The sequence below is a fragment of the Helianthus annuus genome, chromosome 1 (genome assembly GCF_002127325.2).
Source record: "Helianthus annuus cultivar XRQ/B chromosome 1, HanXRQr2.0-SUNRISE, whole genome shotgun sequence".
Classification (NCBI taxonomy): domain Eukaryota; kingdom Viridiplantae; phylum Streptophyta; class Magnoliopsida; order Asterales; family Asteraceae; genus Helianthus; species Helianthus annuus.
In genome coordinates, this window is record NC_035433.2 from 67,903,216 (window position 1) to 67,919,939 (window position 16,724).

General features: G+C 33.2%; 2 protein-coding genes across 2 annotated transcripts; one reads left to right on the forward strand and one right to left on the reverse strand.

Annotated features, from left to right (window-relative positions):
• The first annotated feature begins 4,124 nt into the window (after nucleotides 1-4,124).
• LOC110940770 (CLAVATA3/ESR (CLE)-related protein 46) lies at nucleotides 4,125-5,539 on the forward strand. Its single transcript, XM_022182331.2, has 3 exons — nucleotides 4,125-4,252; nucleotides 4,804-4,871; nucleotides 5,218-5,539. Exons 1-3 carry the CDS (start codon nucleotides 4,171-4,173, stop codon nucleotides 5,290-5,292), a joined length of 225 nt encoding a protein of 74 aa, XP_022038023.1. The 5' UTR covers nucleotides 4,125-4,170; the 3' UTR covers nucleotides 5,293-5,539.
• Nucleotides 5,540-6,541: 1,002 nt separating this feature from the next.
• LOC110940771 (inner membrane protein PPF-1, chloroplastic) lies at nucleotides 6,542-12,585 on the reverse strand. The gene is made up of 10 exons (XM_022182332.2): nucleotides 12,150-12,585; nucleotides 11,553-11,663; nucleotides 11,343-11,417; nucleotides 10,850-10,984; nucleotides 10,581-10,685; nucleotides 9,452-9,559; nucleotides 9,261-9,364; nucleotides 8,118-8,267; nucleotides 6,976-7,099; nucleotides 6,542-6,877 (listed from the first exon to the last, which is right to left on the reverse strand). Exons 1-10 carry the CDS (start codon nucleotides 12,486-12,488, stop codon nucleotides 6,782-6,784), a joined length of 1,347 nt encoding a protein of 448 aa, XP_022038024.1. The 5' UTR covers nucleotides 12,489-12,585; the 3' UTR covers nucleotides 6,542-6,781.
• Between the last annotated feature and the right edge of the window lie 4,139 nt (nucleotides 12,586-16,724).

Below are 16,724 nucleotides of genomic sequence, written 5' to 3' on the forward strand. Positions count from 1 at the left end.
TATTGGTTTTAGTTTTTAAAAAGAGTAAATTGGCAAAATCGTCCCCGAGGTTTGGATATGTTTGTCAGTTTCATCCAAAACAACTTTTTTGTATCATATTGCCCTTCACTTTTGAGATTTTTTTTCCATTTTTATGCAAACGTCTAACCTTTATTGCTAAAATCGTCCAATGAGGTTTGAGATTTTTTGACATTTTCATCCAAATATATGACAGAAAAAATAACCTAAATGAAAATGGCATTTGGATGAAAATGGCAAAAAATATCAAAAGTGTAGGACAATATGGTAAAAAAAGTTGCTTTGGATGAAATTGTCAAACATGCTCAAACCTCAGGGACGATTTTGGCAATTTACTACTTTAAAAAATTTGAAGCCACAATTATACCATACGGCTCCGCCAACATCTTTTATTTGACAATTTCAATTCAAATTTGTGTTAATGATTTGACAAAATGCTTATTTTTTGTGTTAATTATGTTTATGATAATTATTTCAAGTATGCTCGAATAGCTATGTTAGTTATTTATTTTTGGTGGGTTCGTAACTTTTCTTATGAAAAATGCAGATTTAATTTTAAAGGTGTATATAAACACACATTTCTTAATAAAAGAACACGGACAAGACATTGTTTGTATTTGTTTGGTTTGTTTAGACGTGACAAATCAGAAATGGAGGGATTGGAACTAGTTTTGTGATATTGATTTATACTTGAATCTTAATTCACTTTAGGTATTTATACAATTTTAAAATTAGCTAAAGTTAAATAAAGTGGTATATAATTAGTCACTTACGTTTATTATTTGAGTAACAGACCAAAAGGAGCTGGCTTTAGAAACAATACATCTTTTTTCCAAATGGGCTTCAATGAGTTTTGGTCAAGTTGACGCATAATTTTCTTTCATCACCCATGAGGGTTGGTTAAGTTGACCCATTAACATCTCCACAGTCAAGGCTTAATATTCAAATATTCAATACATTGTATATTTCGGATTATTCAGGTTTGGTGATGTATATTAAAATATTGACATTTATACCATAAAAATTAAGAAATCTCGTCAATGTAAGAAAAATTCACGGTTATCTGTTGATCGCTTTCGCCCTCTTTCTCTTGGTTTGTGTTTGGTCGTGACTCGTGAAATCGTCAATGAAGGGGCAAAGGGCAACGTTGAAAAGAAAAACCCTAATGTTTTGAAGTTTTTATCATAAAAACAGATAAAAAGGTTGTTACAACACATATTCGAACTCATAACCAACTTGTTGTGAACCAAAGTCTTTAACGACTAGAAACAATGTTCATTTCTGTCGAAACGAAATTTATAATTTTGGATTTTTTTTGTTAAAATAAGTTAGATGAAAATTGTTTAGTGAAACAAATACTTGATACTTTTTTTGCAAGCCATCTTGTGTTGTTGGATTGGGAAAACAATATATTAATTCGAAGAAATTCTTAAAAGTAATATTTAAGATTGTGTAGTGGTTTAATTAAAAAGAATAAAACTGACTCTCATATCACCGTCACATTACTACCATGTAGGCAAGACTCTCACTAAGGCTAAACGGTATGGGTAGTAAAGGGTGGTTGGGGGATAATGTGGCTTCATGGCCATTAGTGGAACACCGCATCTCCTTTTGGTGAATGGTGATGATGGTGAAGATCTCCACAAAGGTCACGAGTGTGATGAAAAGTAATTTAAGTGAATAATTAATTTAAAAAAAGAGGTCATAAAGGAGGGATAATGAACCACACCCATGGACAGTGGAAGAGAATGCTTACGTGGTGATTAGATGTAGGAAAGTGATGGGTGTTCATTAGTGTACCACATTCTTTGGCCTAACTAAATTTTAAAAGTGTGTATTGGCTTAGTTAAAACTTTTCAGAAGTGTGTATTGGTTTAACTAAAACTAAATAAATAAATGTGGGTGATGTGACAACAAGTAATTGACTCAAAATTAAAAAAAAAGGATCTTTCACTCTCTCACATCCCTCAAATTCTCACCACTTTAACGCTCGTTAAACACATGACTCCCCGTTAATGGTGTTGTGTCGTGGTGTTTGGCGCATCATGGAGAAGAGGTGATACCTTCTTAACGTTTAGTACACATAGTGTGATCGTCATAAATGCTTTTAAAGTAAGGTAAATACATCTTTAAATACTTTAAGCTTCAATGTACACTTGTTATTTTTTTATTGGCCAACAGAATCCATCTCGAGCACTCTCAAAGCACCCATTGGACCAAACTAAGTATTCCAAGAGTAGCCCGGGTCCACTACCAATTTCGGGGAAAACCCGGTAACCCGTCCGTCCGTAGGGGCACGACGGTGGAATTATCGGTAAAACTCGTTTGGCTCAAGAATCGAACCTAAATTTCTCTGGGTCACCTTCCTATCATTCCAATCAGTGCCTCACTCTGTGCCAAATGAGGGTCAAACCGCATCTCCCAAGAAAAATACACACCTCCCACCACTTGATTCTAGTTGTAATAGTCGTGATACTGACTTGATTCTGTTTTCTAAAATATGTGATTTAATTCGTGCAATCTTTTGATATATACGTGCCATTTCTCCTTCTGATATTTTTTTCACCCGCGTTTTGTGACGGGTTCGAAACGTAAATAAATATAAATAAACCGCAAACGTGAGGCAAAAAAACCACATCGTGGCAATATATTCGAAAGTTATAGAAAAGTTACGTTATTGTATTAAAAGCCAAGTTACTCGAACAAAATTTGTACTAAAACGTATATAAAGATAAACACGACGGTAGGTCATTACAACGGGTCGGTTTGAACGTTGAATAAAAACATGTTGTAATGGTGTATTTAGAGATGAGCGTCGTACAGTTTGAAAAATCAAACGCTTTAAAAATACATTAAAACAGCGGGGTGTTTTAAAATCGACCTTATAAATTCATGTTGAAACGTTAAATAAAAATAACTCGGGTTTAGTTATATATTACAACAATATATTCTCGTATATATTCCAACATATTAACATTCTCGTATGTATTCCAACATATTAGTAATCACATGAGGCATAATACTCTTTTCTTGAGGAGACAAAATTACTTGTCCATAGAAAAACAAAGAAAAAAAGTAGCCAAAGCCGTACATCGACAACTATATAAGCATGCCGACGACAGAAATCATTTAACACTTGAAATTTGTAGATCTTTTAATGATTTGTTAAAGAAAAGTCAATGCACAACAAAGAGAACCCCATAATATCAAGGCTTCATCATTCTTATTTTCATGATTAAAACATTGGGCAAAAATATCACCCATAGAGTGGTCAATTTGGTTTTATTTTTTCTAGCTCATTGCTAGTATTGATTTATAATTCATCTTTCCAGGGTCAAAAAAAAAAAAAAAAAAATAATAAAATAAAATAAAAATAGATTACAATTCTTTCCCTGGAAAGAGTATTACCATAGCTTCCAACATACACATATGTGTGTGATAAAAAAAGAAATCAATGATTGAGATAGCCGATAGGTAGAGGATGTCACGTTACTACATAGGATGCAAACAATGATTTAAGAGCTTGATGGATATTTTTGAGTAACACATCCTTGTTGACTTTTATAAAATTCCCTCATTTCTTTTTAACGTTAATTACGTTTTCATGCGTTATTTGCTTAAATGTTAAACTATAAATCGAATATTTTTTTAATCTTTAATTTGATTAATAGTATTGTTATACAAAAAAGTTAAAACGATGAGTCAAGTTTTTTTTTTTTTATAACGACGAGTCATGTAATTTTGAGCTGTGAGTCAGGATAGTTTATAATGGCGTGCCCAGATTACAATGATTGATCGAGCTCTACCCAAAATAAAGAAAATGCATTAATCCGTTTCGACCACACTTAACTCTATATGATAAATGATCTTTTAGGAAGTTTCCATTTGGGTAGACTAGAGTAAATCTTTAAGCTTTTTTAAAGCAAAACAAAAAAAAATATTGATTATAATTTTACCCAATGGTGAACAGGTCTATATACAAATGATTAGCATTGGATCCTGAGTGTTACATAGTTATTAATAAGAATTAAAACTTTCAAACACAAATATGATTACTAGACAACTTATTAAGAGTCTAATCATCATACACCTAAATCAAGGTCCCATTTCTATCTTCAGTTTCATCACACTTGAAACCATTACATTTTCAAAATGAAGAAGCTACACATTCTATCTCATCTCCTCCTAATTTGCCTCTTGTTATTGCCATCTAAAGGTTATGCAAGTAAATCAGGTATATATGCAACCTTTTCTTTATCACTTTTATGGTCAAATTCATTACTTTCTTGAGTCAGAGTTCATCATGTTTTTATGTCCTTTTTTTTCTTGTATGGCCACATCTTATTAAAGGTAGTCAATGATTTTTTTTTCGTGTAACATTCGACATTCATACCAATCAATATTGTATGTTTTGTCTACTATGAGCACAAAAATTTGTTTTTGGTTGCATGAGCATAAACTTACCAGTTACCACGAAATCACCCATCCTGAGGTTGCTCTCACCAAAATATACTTAACTCTTTAATTCTTCTCTCATCCACAATTAGTGGCGTTCACGTTGGTGTTATTCTTAGGATTTGCCGAGGGTGTTACGTTTCGTTCTTACATGAAATTTAAAGTATACCGTCAAAAGTCAAAACATTAAGTACCCCTTCAGAAGTCAACTATCGTAATTATATTTATTCAAAGAATTAGATTATTATTATTGTAATAGTACCCATGAGAAATTTTTAAAAGTGTTTTGTGATTCAATCATATTGAATTTGCTTGTTCACCTATTTATAGTTGATTTCGAGGTTTGGGCAGCTCAACGTAACTCAAAGCCAGGCATCATACGCGGCTCCACTCCACAGGTACTTATAGGTCAATTCGAGCTGGCTAATATGTAAACTTACTTGAAACGAAAACAGGTTGGTTCAACAGGTCAGTTTTGTGTTCATAATGCACAAAATGTTATATAAAACATCAGTTGTTTATTGAATCTAGAAAAGTAAATACAAGTGTTGTGTGCCAGCATGACTAGCACAAGAAATTTCCCATTTTGACCCATTATCCAACCTGCGACCCATACTATAAATTACCCATTTTGACCCTTACCCAACCCGCTGATCACACTAGAAATTTCCCACTTTGATCCCCATTATCCAACCATCCATTTTGCCACATCTGAGTAAATTGTTCGCGTTATCTTGCTTGCAGGAAGAGAAGAAAGTTTATAAACAGCCATCTGGACCAAACCCATCAGGGAATAATCGTCCGCCTTCAAGCAGATGAATACATGTCATGATGCCGTTTCTTCGTGAAAAAACTAAAATAATTTATAATATTTTTCTGAAGGAAATAAGTTAGAGAAATGGAGGCCATTCTGATTGTATAAAGATGATCCATTATAACAAGGGTTTTCTATATCCCAGTCTATGTAAAAAGCATTGGTGGGTTAGGTCATTCTGTTGTAATAGCATTTAAGTCACTTTCTCATGGTTCTAAATAAGTTCTATAAATACATTTATTTCTTCGGTTCTTCTTTTTGGTAATCGCGATAACCCGTTATGGAAAACTGCCCATCAATACCCTGCTAACCAATGAGATAAGATAAATCGCAGCTTGCATACAACATGTGGCCTTCAAGGGGGTTAAAAGTACAAAATCAGTGAAAGCTAAATCCAAACCTGAGACCTTTGCTATTTATTATTGTTTGATAAAAGCTTTTGAATTTTCTATGCCCCCCGCCCCCCCCCCCCCCCCCCCACAAAAAAAAAAAAAAAAAAAAAACAATTACATATTTCTCATTTTCATTAAAATTACTCTTAGAATGACTATTTTACCCTTAATGAACTATTAAATGAATATTTGCATATTTCCGCTATCTAATATCATCAATCAATTATATATTTCCCCAATTCATGTAGTATTTCCTCCCTCCCCCAGCATCTAGTTTAACTTTTAAGACAGGAGAAATATGTAATTGATTAATGATATTAGATAGGGAAAATATGCAAATATTCATTTAATAGTTTATTAAAGGTAAAATAGTCATTCTAAGAGTAATTTTAATAAAAAGCGGAAATATGTAATATGAAAAGCCAATGATCTCTAGATCAAGTGGTGGAAGGCTTGCATTTCTCTTGAGAGATGCAAGTTCAACTCCCACTTGGTGTAGAGTGAGACATTGGTGGGCAATGATAGGAGACACAAGGAAACCTGGGTTCGATCCTTGAGCCAAACGGATTTTACTGGTAATTTCACCGTTGTGCCTACGAGCGGGTAGGTTACCGGGATTTCCCCGGAATTGGTGGTGGACTCGGGTTACTCCGGAGTACTCCGTTTGGTCCAGTGGGTGCCCCGAGAGTGCTCGAGATTAATTCTGTTGGCCGTTAAAAAAAAAGGAAGAGGAAATATGTAATTGTTTTGTTTTTTTTTTTGTTTTTTTTTTTTTTTTGAAAATACGTAATAAACCAGCATAGGAGGGGAAATATGTAGAAAAACCCTTGATTTAAACCTCAAATAAGATTACAATACAAGATGCATTAAATCAAAACTTTATATATTTCACAAACATATGTCATGGAATGAAAAACTATATATCACTGCATTAAACAAGACAAACAACTTGTTTTCATTCCATTCCTTCTCTTCTCTGATTCAATTATACCAAAAGCTACCTAACAAACATATGATTTGTTGGTAGTAAACAGCTATATGTTAACTAAAAATATGGATTTTACAAAATAGAGGTTTAAAAAATCTAGTCACATATCTCCTATCATACCGAACGCTTTTTCTTTGATCTCTTACTCCTCCTTGGTCCCGATTCTGGAACTTGTTTCGTGGTGCTTGAAGCATACGCCTCCTCCAAGACCTGAATATTTGAAGATTATATGTCACATTTTCTTTGAATTCATAATCTCATAAGAGTATCATATTGTTATTAATTAAATATATAATAAAGCAAGTTACCGTCGGCTTTGTCTCTTCGTCGGTTTCATCTTCAGTATCAGATGTCGATGCCAAAACCTGAATATCTTGGCCGGGAAGTGCCTTATTTGATTTTCTTTTCTCTTCTTCTTTTAGCTGTTTAAACCTATTCACATTTTAATTCCCTTTGATTAGCAAAATTATTTTTAACCATCTAAAATGCAATTAATAAAAAAAAGAGGCCAACTGGCATAAACTACAACCAACTTTAGTAAAACTTCCATTTCGGGTTTGCACCCGAAAAAACTCTTTTCAGTGCCACGACAAAAGAGTCAGCATAGTCAAACGTATCGACACGTCAGTAGGGTATGTTTGGCAAAAGTAGCTAATGGCTGGTGGCTGGTAGCTGGTGGCTGGTAGCTGGTAGCTGTAGCTTTTTAGATATATTTGTTGTTTGGCAGAGTAACTGGAGCTTTTAATAAAATGTATAAAATGACCAAAATGGACATAACTATAAAAACATAACAAAAGTTTATTATCTTTAGAGGTTAAAATAGTCATTTTTTCCCTAAAAGCTTGTAGCTACTTCTAAACGTTACTAGTAGGAGCGTTCAACCAAAAGCTTCAAGCTCCTAACCTAAAAGCTTCAAGCTCCTTCAACCAAACAAGGCTTTTTATTGAGTAGGAGCTTTTTCATAAAAGCTTAAAGCTAGAAGCTTCTAAAAGCTCCATGCCAAACATACCCGTAATCATTGTTGATCTATAGCATGTACAATTTACCTTGAATGATTTTATTTTTGATGTTTTTGAACAAAAACTTTGGAGATTTAAAGATATTTTTATGAAAAAAGGGACAACGTAAAATATATCCTTCTAAAACTTCAGAATTTCATAAATCCAGCCTTTCAAAATAATAAAATTATCACTTGTAAATTTCATGGTAAATAAATCAAAATCAGCTACTTACAACAGTAAGGTTCAATGAATAAACAAAGAGAACATTATGAGATGTGATGATTCACAAATCACAAGTTGTTCTCCTATTGATTTATTTATTCAGTGAAACAGTTTGTTATGATAAGCTACTGATTCTATTTATTTATTAGGAAATGTATAGTCCAAAGTTGGTTGCCTTTCTTATGCAAATAGTATTTATATACAACAAAAAAGAAAGAAAGACCAACCTAGCACCGGTCTCAGATGGTTGAGAAGACGATCTTTTTGCCTGTCCTGCACTTATAATTCCACTTGCATTCTCATTCACAACAGGTTTTGCACCTCCTAATTTCCTTAACCATACTTGTTGAGCAGTGCTAAGCACATTGTTTGTGAACCTTAATTGGTGATAAAAAAGAAGTATTAAGATGCTATTGTATAACTATTAATAAGGATAAGGCATTATGTATATCACTATGATATACTTTTGTGAACAATCTAGAAGGAATCACTTAACATCATTGCTACAGTATCCATACAATGTGTTCTATGTTACAACGCTTTTGAACTAAACATAATCAACTTCAAAATGTGTTGAATATATGTCGATTACTTTTTATTCACATCTTGTTAATAGAATTATTATGCTTTCTGAGTCCCACTTCCCAAGAAATGAAGAACAATTTTATCAATGAACACTATCAACTTGGTTTTCGTTACATATTTGACTTTGCATGCCTCAACTTGATTTGTATATATATCTAATAATAATATTATGTGAGCGAGTAACTAAAATAACTCAAAAGGTAAAATACAAAATAAAAAAAAAAACTAAAGAGTATCTTCGCTACAAAATAATGGGAAAGCGTATTTTTTAAGTTGAATCCACATGTTGTTACACCAATGATTTAGATAATGACTTTTTAAGTAGACAATGTTGCTTTTAGCTATGCAGTTAATATCGGTGATCAACTATCGGTCCCCATGTAAAATATCGGTACTGATGTTATCGACGATATTGGACGGATATATCACCGATTTTCCCGATATCAGTACCTTTCTTTTTAGTTCTAGCATTCGTCTTCCTTCTTATTGCTGCTATTAGCGTTTTAAGTGTTAATTGTTAGTGTTTTAAGTCTTAATCAGTTCCTACTTGCTACAGTTGTTAGTGTTAAATTGCTATATATAAAAATTCTGCATGACATTAAAATTACCGATATCCCACCACGATAACTGATATCTCAAATATCGGTCCTCGACTGATATCCAATTTTTTACCGCATTAACTGCATAGGCATCTAGTATGGGATTTTTTTTTTTGTTTATATTATGGTAAGTCATGTACGTGAAGTTAAGCAAAATTAATCAAATTTTTGCTTGTTTAAACTGACCAGTAAATTGATAACCCTGATGGGACGGACAAAGAGAAGTATCCAATCATGAGCGGAAGGAACTTGAAGACAAGAAGAGTGTTTTTCTGTGTTGGATCATCAGTCTGTAAAAAACAGGGCAGTTTTGGAGGATATAAGAAAACGAGAACTTTTTAGATATTAAAATATAAAATAAAAAGGTAGGTTCTCACTTGGGGTGGCTTCATAATTTCCATTGATACATATTGAGAAAGAACAAGAAGTACAGGTAAAACGAGGTACGCTGCTGTGTCATGCCAGCCTAGAGGTGGATGCCCATCCTGCCAATATAAAGATGAAATTTAAACAACTATTTAAATATAAGTATATAACCAGTAATCGTATAATGTAGTCGTTTTATTTTACTTAAGTATACTTGTTTGGTAAACTTACACAAAGTTTCTTACTTGTGAATCACGTATTTCATTAATTACAAAGTGAACGTGAGAATTCATTTTAAATATGAAAATGGTGATCGTAGAAAAAACGAGACAACAATTGACTTTCTTGGTCAAACCGGCGAAGTGTGAACTCCGTATTTAATTAGAACCATTTACCTTCCGGAACAAAGGTTATGTTCAATACACACACGCACACAAATGACAACCACTAAATTTTTAAAAACATTGTATTCACCGGTGAATACACTATATGTTTAGTGGTTCTCAATTGAACCAACCACTGCACACACACACACACAAAATAGATCTTGATTAGATGTTGTTAGTGCATTTTTGTATGTCCGTTGCTGTACGAATAGACTAAGTGTAGTCGTGTATGTTGAATAGGAGAATTGTAAGCAAATGATCTCAAGCTAAATGTTTTAAGGTGTGGAGTGAGATCATTTAAAGCTTAAATGATCTCACCACCTATAAACAGCAAGATCATTTGCATTTCTCATTTTAACTTTCATTGTTAGATCTTTCTAGAGAGAGAAAGTGTGTGTGAGAGAGACTGTGAGGGAAAGGTAATCTCCTGGTGTCGGTAATACAATCTGTGTCGGTTCGTTTGCGTCACGTTTATTTACCGAATCTCTCGTTTATTTTACTGAATTCAATCGATTCGATCCGAAAAGTGAACTTTCAGATGTGGATCCAAACTAAATCGCTAATTTTGTAGTCTTTTTTAAAAAATCACTAATTTTGTAACGTTGATTCACTTTTATTATGAATATATGAAAAAACTGTGAATCAACGTTACAAAACTAGTGAATCACTTTGCTTCTCACGTTGCTCACGAATATATAGTCTCACTGCGTTTGTAATATAATTCAAGCTATGATGCCGAAGGAACTTTTATTACCACAAATGGAAAAAGCCAAGAAATTCCTGATCCACTTTGCCGAGCAGCAATCGTCGTGGGCCCCCCCAAAGACGGAATCCAGAAAAATCCCTCCGTCAGCAGTCCCTTAAGGAAACGTAAACGAATAAAGAAATTAGTTCTTCTATTTGTTAGCTAATACAAAATATCTCTTCTTGTGGACTAAAATCAAGTACATCGATATTTGACATGATTACTAATGTGCAAAAAGGCAAATACTAACATAGTAATAATTGTCTATAGTTCTATACCTCATTTGCAACATTTGAAAGAGCTTGATACAAGCCTATCCATACTGGTATTGTGGCCAACGTAGGTAAACATCCTGCCAAAGGATTAACCCCTGCCTTCGTATATAACCGCGATGTCTCAAGTTGTATTCTCTCCTGAAATGATACCAATATTGTCAAACACACACACACACACGTATACTGTATACATACATACGCATACAAACATAGAGCGTGGGGAGACAAGTTGACAACTATAAATTGGTCCCCATTTAAATTACTATTGGCCATAGAACATCATGGTTGTACGTTCAATCATGGCCCACTGATCTTTTAAGGTTGAACTATCATGTGTTAACTGTTAGCTCATGTTGGACAACCAGAAATTCATATATTAAATTGTGTTACTATTTGTTAAATAGTCATGTTCATCAAGGAAGTACTTCGAGCATAAGAGTTTTGTTGCATGATATGTTTACATTTGCATACACGGCTATAATTTATAATAGCGCACCTGATTTCCTGCATATCTCTGCTGAATTGCTTTGATCTTTGGCTGCAAGTTTTGCATTGCCAGAGTGGACTCAACCTTTTAACAAGTAAATGCATCAAACAGTTCATGTAAGATTGAGAAAAAGAAAGAATATAATTTAATTTCATAAAGCAGTAAGACAAATCACATATATCTCGACAATATAAAGATATGATTTGCGAGGTGGGTCACCTGTTGCTTTGTCAATGGCAATGTTGCAATTTTAACAACAACAGTAAGCAATATAATTGCAAATCCATAAGAATATGGCACATGAACTGCAGACAGTCCATCCTTCAGTATCTGGCAAAGACAGTGCAAGTTAACATCAACATAACCGACTCAAATTAACCACTGAGGCAGTAAAACATCTAGTTCATCACCAGTTCAAATCTGTGCTAAACAAAATGAATCAATCTTAGTCCGTAATCCATATCAACTTGGTAAAGGATTGTTTGGATGTGCCTTTTGCCCTTTTGGAACTAGTTATCTGCTCATTTTAACCTCATATATACAGTAATCATCAATTTTCAATGTTTAATCAGTAGACTCGATCGATATGTCAAACTATCATCCAATCAGAGCATATTATTAAAACCTAAATCCAAACACTATCTCCTATGATCCAAACCATTACATCCAATTACTAAAACACCTAAATAAGTAATAGAATATGGCCAACGTTAATGCTTCTTATTAATCTGATATTCTGATCTGATCACATATATATAATAATAGTACAAAATAACTATTCGCACAAATAATCAGCAAACAATTGTAACAAACTACCTTCAAAACAACTTCCATAGCATCCGATATGAAACCGAACCATCCACCTGACTTCTGCACCGTCGTAGCAGCAGCCGAATCACCACCCGAAGCCGCGGAGTCAACAGCAACAGCCGCATCAGCTAACGTGTACATCAAACTCTCGGCTCGGCTAGCAATCGCAGCAAAATCGAGTGATGCGCCAGGTTCAAACGGAGAAATTGGAGGAATTCCGTTAAAACTGAACTTGATTCTGGTGGATATGAGTTTAGTCCGGTGAGAATAACCGCGGTGAAGAGGTAGTGGAGGTAAGGGTGTGCCGGTGAAAGAGGAAGGAGATGAAATGAGAGATTTCGCCATTGATGAATCTCTGCAAATTCAGTCTCACTTTCTCATGAAGAAGAAGAAGGAAGATGAAGGTGAGGGGGAGAGTGCGTGTTGTGTTATCCGGTTTTTGTGATATTATTATGAGAAATAATGAAAATTAAAAAAATAATAATGTGGTGGAAATGACGTGTGTGATTGTGTGAAGTGGGATGTTACACAACAGCCTATAAGGTTACGCCACGTCATCTGAAGTAAAAAGATTGGAAAATCTTGCACTCAATAGTTGATTCTTCTTGTTAAACTAGTGGGTTAGATTCACACTTCAGATAGAGTGATTTAGAAAAAAACTTAAATGAAAACCGAGAAAACGGTATCTATTTGATTTATTATGATATTCATACATTACCGACACTCAGTGTAGTGAAAGAAATAGTAAACCCAAAAAATAAAGTCGTCCAAAAAGATTTGGACACATGTTTTAAGTCGAATGGAATAGATAAAAACGAATTAAGTACATGTTGCGACGGGGGTGTAGATCCGGTGAAAAGTATGTAAGGGTCAGTAACATTGAAATGACAGTAACAATATGCAAGCTACGTGGTTAAGTAAACACATCTAAGTCAAAACTTAACTTTAGTTGTAATATGTTAAATAAAAAAAGAATTAAACGTGTGAAAAAAGGAAAACGAAAAAAATATTGGTTAAAAAAAATAATGTTATTAAACTTCAAGAGTTGTATGATAACTCTATTAAATTCAAGGGTATTAACATAAATTTGTTTGAAAAGATAATCATTAAAGTCTAGGAGTTATATGATAACCCTATTAAAGTTTAGAGATAGAACTAAATTGATTAAAGAAAGAAAAAAAAAACTTGATTAAAGTGCAAGGACCGAAAGTGTAAATAATTAAAGTGCATCGGGTGCAAGTGTATAAATTACATTAAAGAAAAAAAAAGAAAATAGCACCAATTTGACGGACGCTATTACAAAAGCAAGTTGTTATTTAATAATATGGGAAAAGATCAAATAGTAAGTTAATTTTGGCTAGGAAGGATAGGAAGCCATAGGATTATGATATGTGGCAACATTTAAAATAAAGAAAAAGGGTATTTTAGTCAATCCAACTCCTTCTTCTTCCTTTTTCAAAACCCAGTAACTTCAAAACCCACCATTTTCAAAACCCACCATCTTCAACCATTTTTTCACTTTCTATCTCAATAATCACTATATTATAGTGCGATTTTCATCACCAATCAATGATTCAAAACCCGATCAACGTGTTCTTCAACTTTTTTTTTGAAGAAAACCCAGTTTAATTTCATAAAAAAATCTCGTTTTTTCTGGTGATTTTGGAGATAATCACTCGATTCGAGCGTTGATAAGTGTTTCTATCATTCAAATTTCGTCAATTGATGAAGAAATCGGCTTCGATCCATGTAAGAAATTCTTTAATTTCATTTTCACGATCTGGCTTTTTTATTTAGTCATTGCGTTTTACGATCTTGGCGGGGGTCCGGGGGCGGCAGCCCCTGGCGGGGTCCAAGGGGCAGAGCCCCTGGCTGGGGTTGAAAAATTTTTTTTCGATTAAACTGCTGTACTAAAAATGCATCAGAAAAATTTATTTTCCAGAAATTGGCTCATTTCGAAGACAGTAATTCGTAGACAATTCAGACAGTTCACAGTGACAGACAATTTTATGTGTCCATTGCGTTTTAGAAATAAGAGAGTTTTATGTGGTTTCTGGCTATTGCGTTTTAGAAAAAAAAACACATTTTTAAGTGTTTTTAGTCATTGCGTTTTAGGTAAAACACATTTTTTAGGTGTTTTCAGTCCATTGCGTTTTAGAATGAGTCATTTTTAAGTGTTTTCTGGCCACTGCGTTTTACAAATAAGACATTTCTTTGTGTTTTTGGTGCATTGCGTTTTAGGTAAAACACTTTTTTATGTGTTTTCAGTCCATTGCGTTTTAGAAAACAGACATTTTAAGTGTTTTCTGGCCATTGCGTTTTACAAATAAGACATTTATTTGTGTTTTTGGTGCATTGCGTTTTAGGTAAAACACCTTTTTATGTGTTTTTGGTGCATTGCTTTTTAGGTAAAACACATTTTTATGTGTGTTCTGGCCATTGTGTTTTACAAATAAGTCATTTCTTTGTGTTTTTGGTGCATTGCGTTTTAGAAAAATGTCATTTTTTAGGTTTTTTTTTCTATTGCGTTTTACGTAACTGGTGGTTTTTCTATTGCGTTTTACGTAACTGGTGGTTTTTCTATTGCGTTTTACGCAACTGGGTTTTAAATTTTTTTTTAAATATAGCAATAGTATACTCGTTTTAAAGATAAAAAAACGCTCGTTTTTTTGGTGCAGTTTTTATAAAAAAAATAATGTCGTATGAAAGAGTTATTAACGTTTAAAAAATTGAGGGGAATTGGAGGAGAGAGAAACTATTGGCTTGGATTGACTAGAATGCCCTTAAACAAACTCACGCGCCCCTTTTCTTCCTTTCAGTTTCTCTGATTTAATTTTAGCCCTTGATTAACTTAATGGATAGTTAAGATCACTTCCTAGCCTTCCTAGCCAAATAAACTTCCTATTGTATCCTCACCCTTAATAATATCTATACATATAATAAAGTAAATCACATGAGGACACATGGCATTTTATGAGTTAATCTCAATTATTTTTTCCCTCCTAAATAAATAGATATAGATATTATTTTTTTAATAAGATTCAAATAAAAGAAATATTATTTTAATACATGAATTTTATCTTTTTATCCTTTACCCTAAATAAATAGATATAGATTATATCTCAAATAAAAAATATATTATTTTAATCCATAAACTTTATCTTTTACCATTTTGTTTTCCATTTATATTTTTCATATCTTTGCTTTATAGTAGAGATTAATAAAATTCAATTATAATAAAATAAACATGTAAATAACTAATGGCTTTACTAACGTTTTAGACTTTTAATGTAAAAATATCAATAAAATATAAGTAATAATAAAATAAATATATAAGAACTAAAGTTGGTAGGCGTAATCCATATGAGATTATTTTGTTTAGAATTTTTTTGAATTTTTTTATTGTTAGTTATTTTTACAAATTAATCATTTTTAATTGGTTGCTTTTATAGGCGAGATCGTATACTTCCATATGGTAACGATATGCAACAATCGAGTGACAAATGAGCTGAGATACTTTCACTTTGTCATTAGACTTATGTAGTATGTGTATGCAACTTTCTTTTATGCACGTTTAATTTTAGTTTCAATCAAGGTCATTAAACATTCAAATTAGATAACAATGAGAATATTACAAATAAGACAACCAATGTGGTGTACTGAATTTTTTTTAGTGAAATCTGAATTATTCGTTGTATTTTTTACCTATCATATGGGTTTTTAAGTTTATTTTATTTATATTAAAATTATTTTTATTATTTTAATTAAAACCAAACAAATTCAAAGTATTTTCATTTGTTAAACCACGTGTATACGTGGGCTCTAACCTAGTTTATAATTATATTTATTATTATAGTATAATGTGAGTTTAGGAGAAATATTCACATTAGCTAACTCTGAACCGTTAAGGTGATGTTAAAAACACAATCACGTACCATAAGTATATCCAATTATATATATCCCCGATTAACAGATGACGCATTTTCATTAAGTTTTCAATACTGTTTCTAGCCTGATGGGACCATAAAAATTATCCAACGCAGGAGGCCTACCACATCTACTAATTAGTGGGATTTGTTTGTAGTGTTTGTTCTCGTCTTTCTACCGGAGCTTTAATGCCGCCATATGATGTTTTAGCCATTGTGAATGACACTTGAAGAACAAGAACACATTTGACAAACCCTAAAAGGGTGTTGGTTTTCAATAAGCATTGAAACAGCCTTGTAGTGAGGCTTACAAGGCGTTCAAAAGATGACCCAAAATACATTCATAATTAGAGCACCCGGGGCGTCACGTGATGGCCAGAATTCAACGAGTTATTGGCCGTGAAACACCGCCGCCACCACCTTGTTCCACACGTGGTGAATATGACGCGTTATCATCTTCTTATTGTTTGTATATTTATATGGGTTTTGGATTTATTGATCCGTGGGTTCTGAGTGATGGACATTTCTACTAAAATCCATCACTAGTGATGGAATAAAGCTCGATGACGTGACGGAACTTGATTTGATGTTGTGAATGATGGAATTCCATCACTAGTGGAGTGCTCTACCCTCTTATAAGGCCACACGGGGTGGC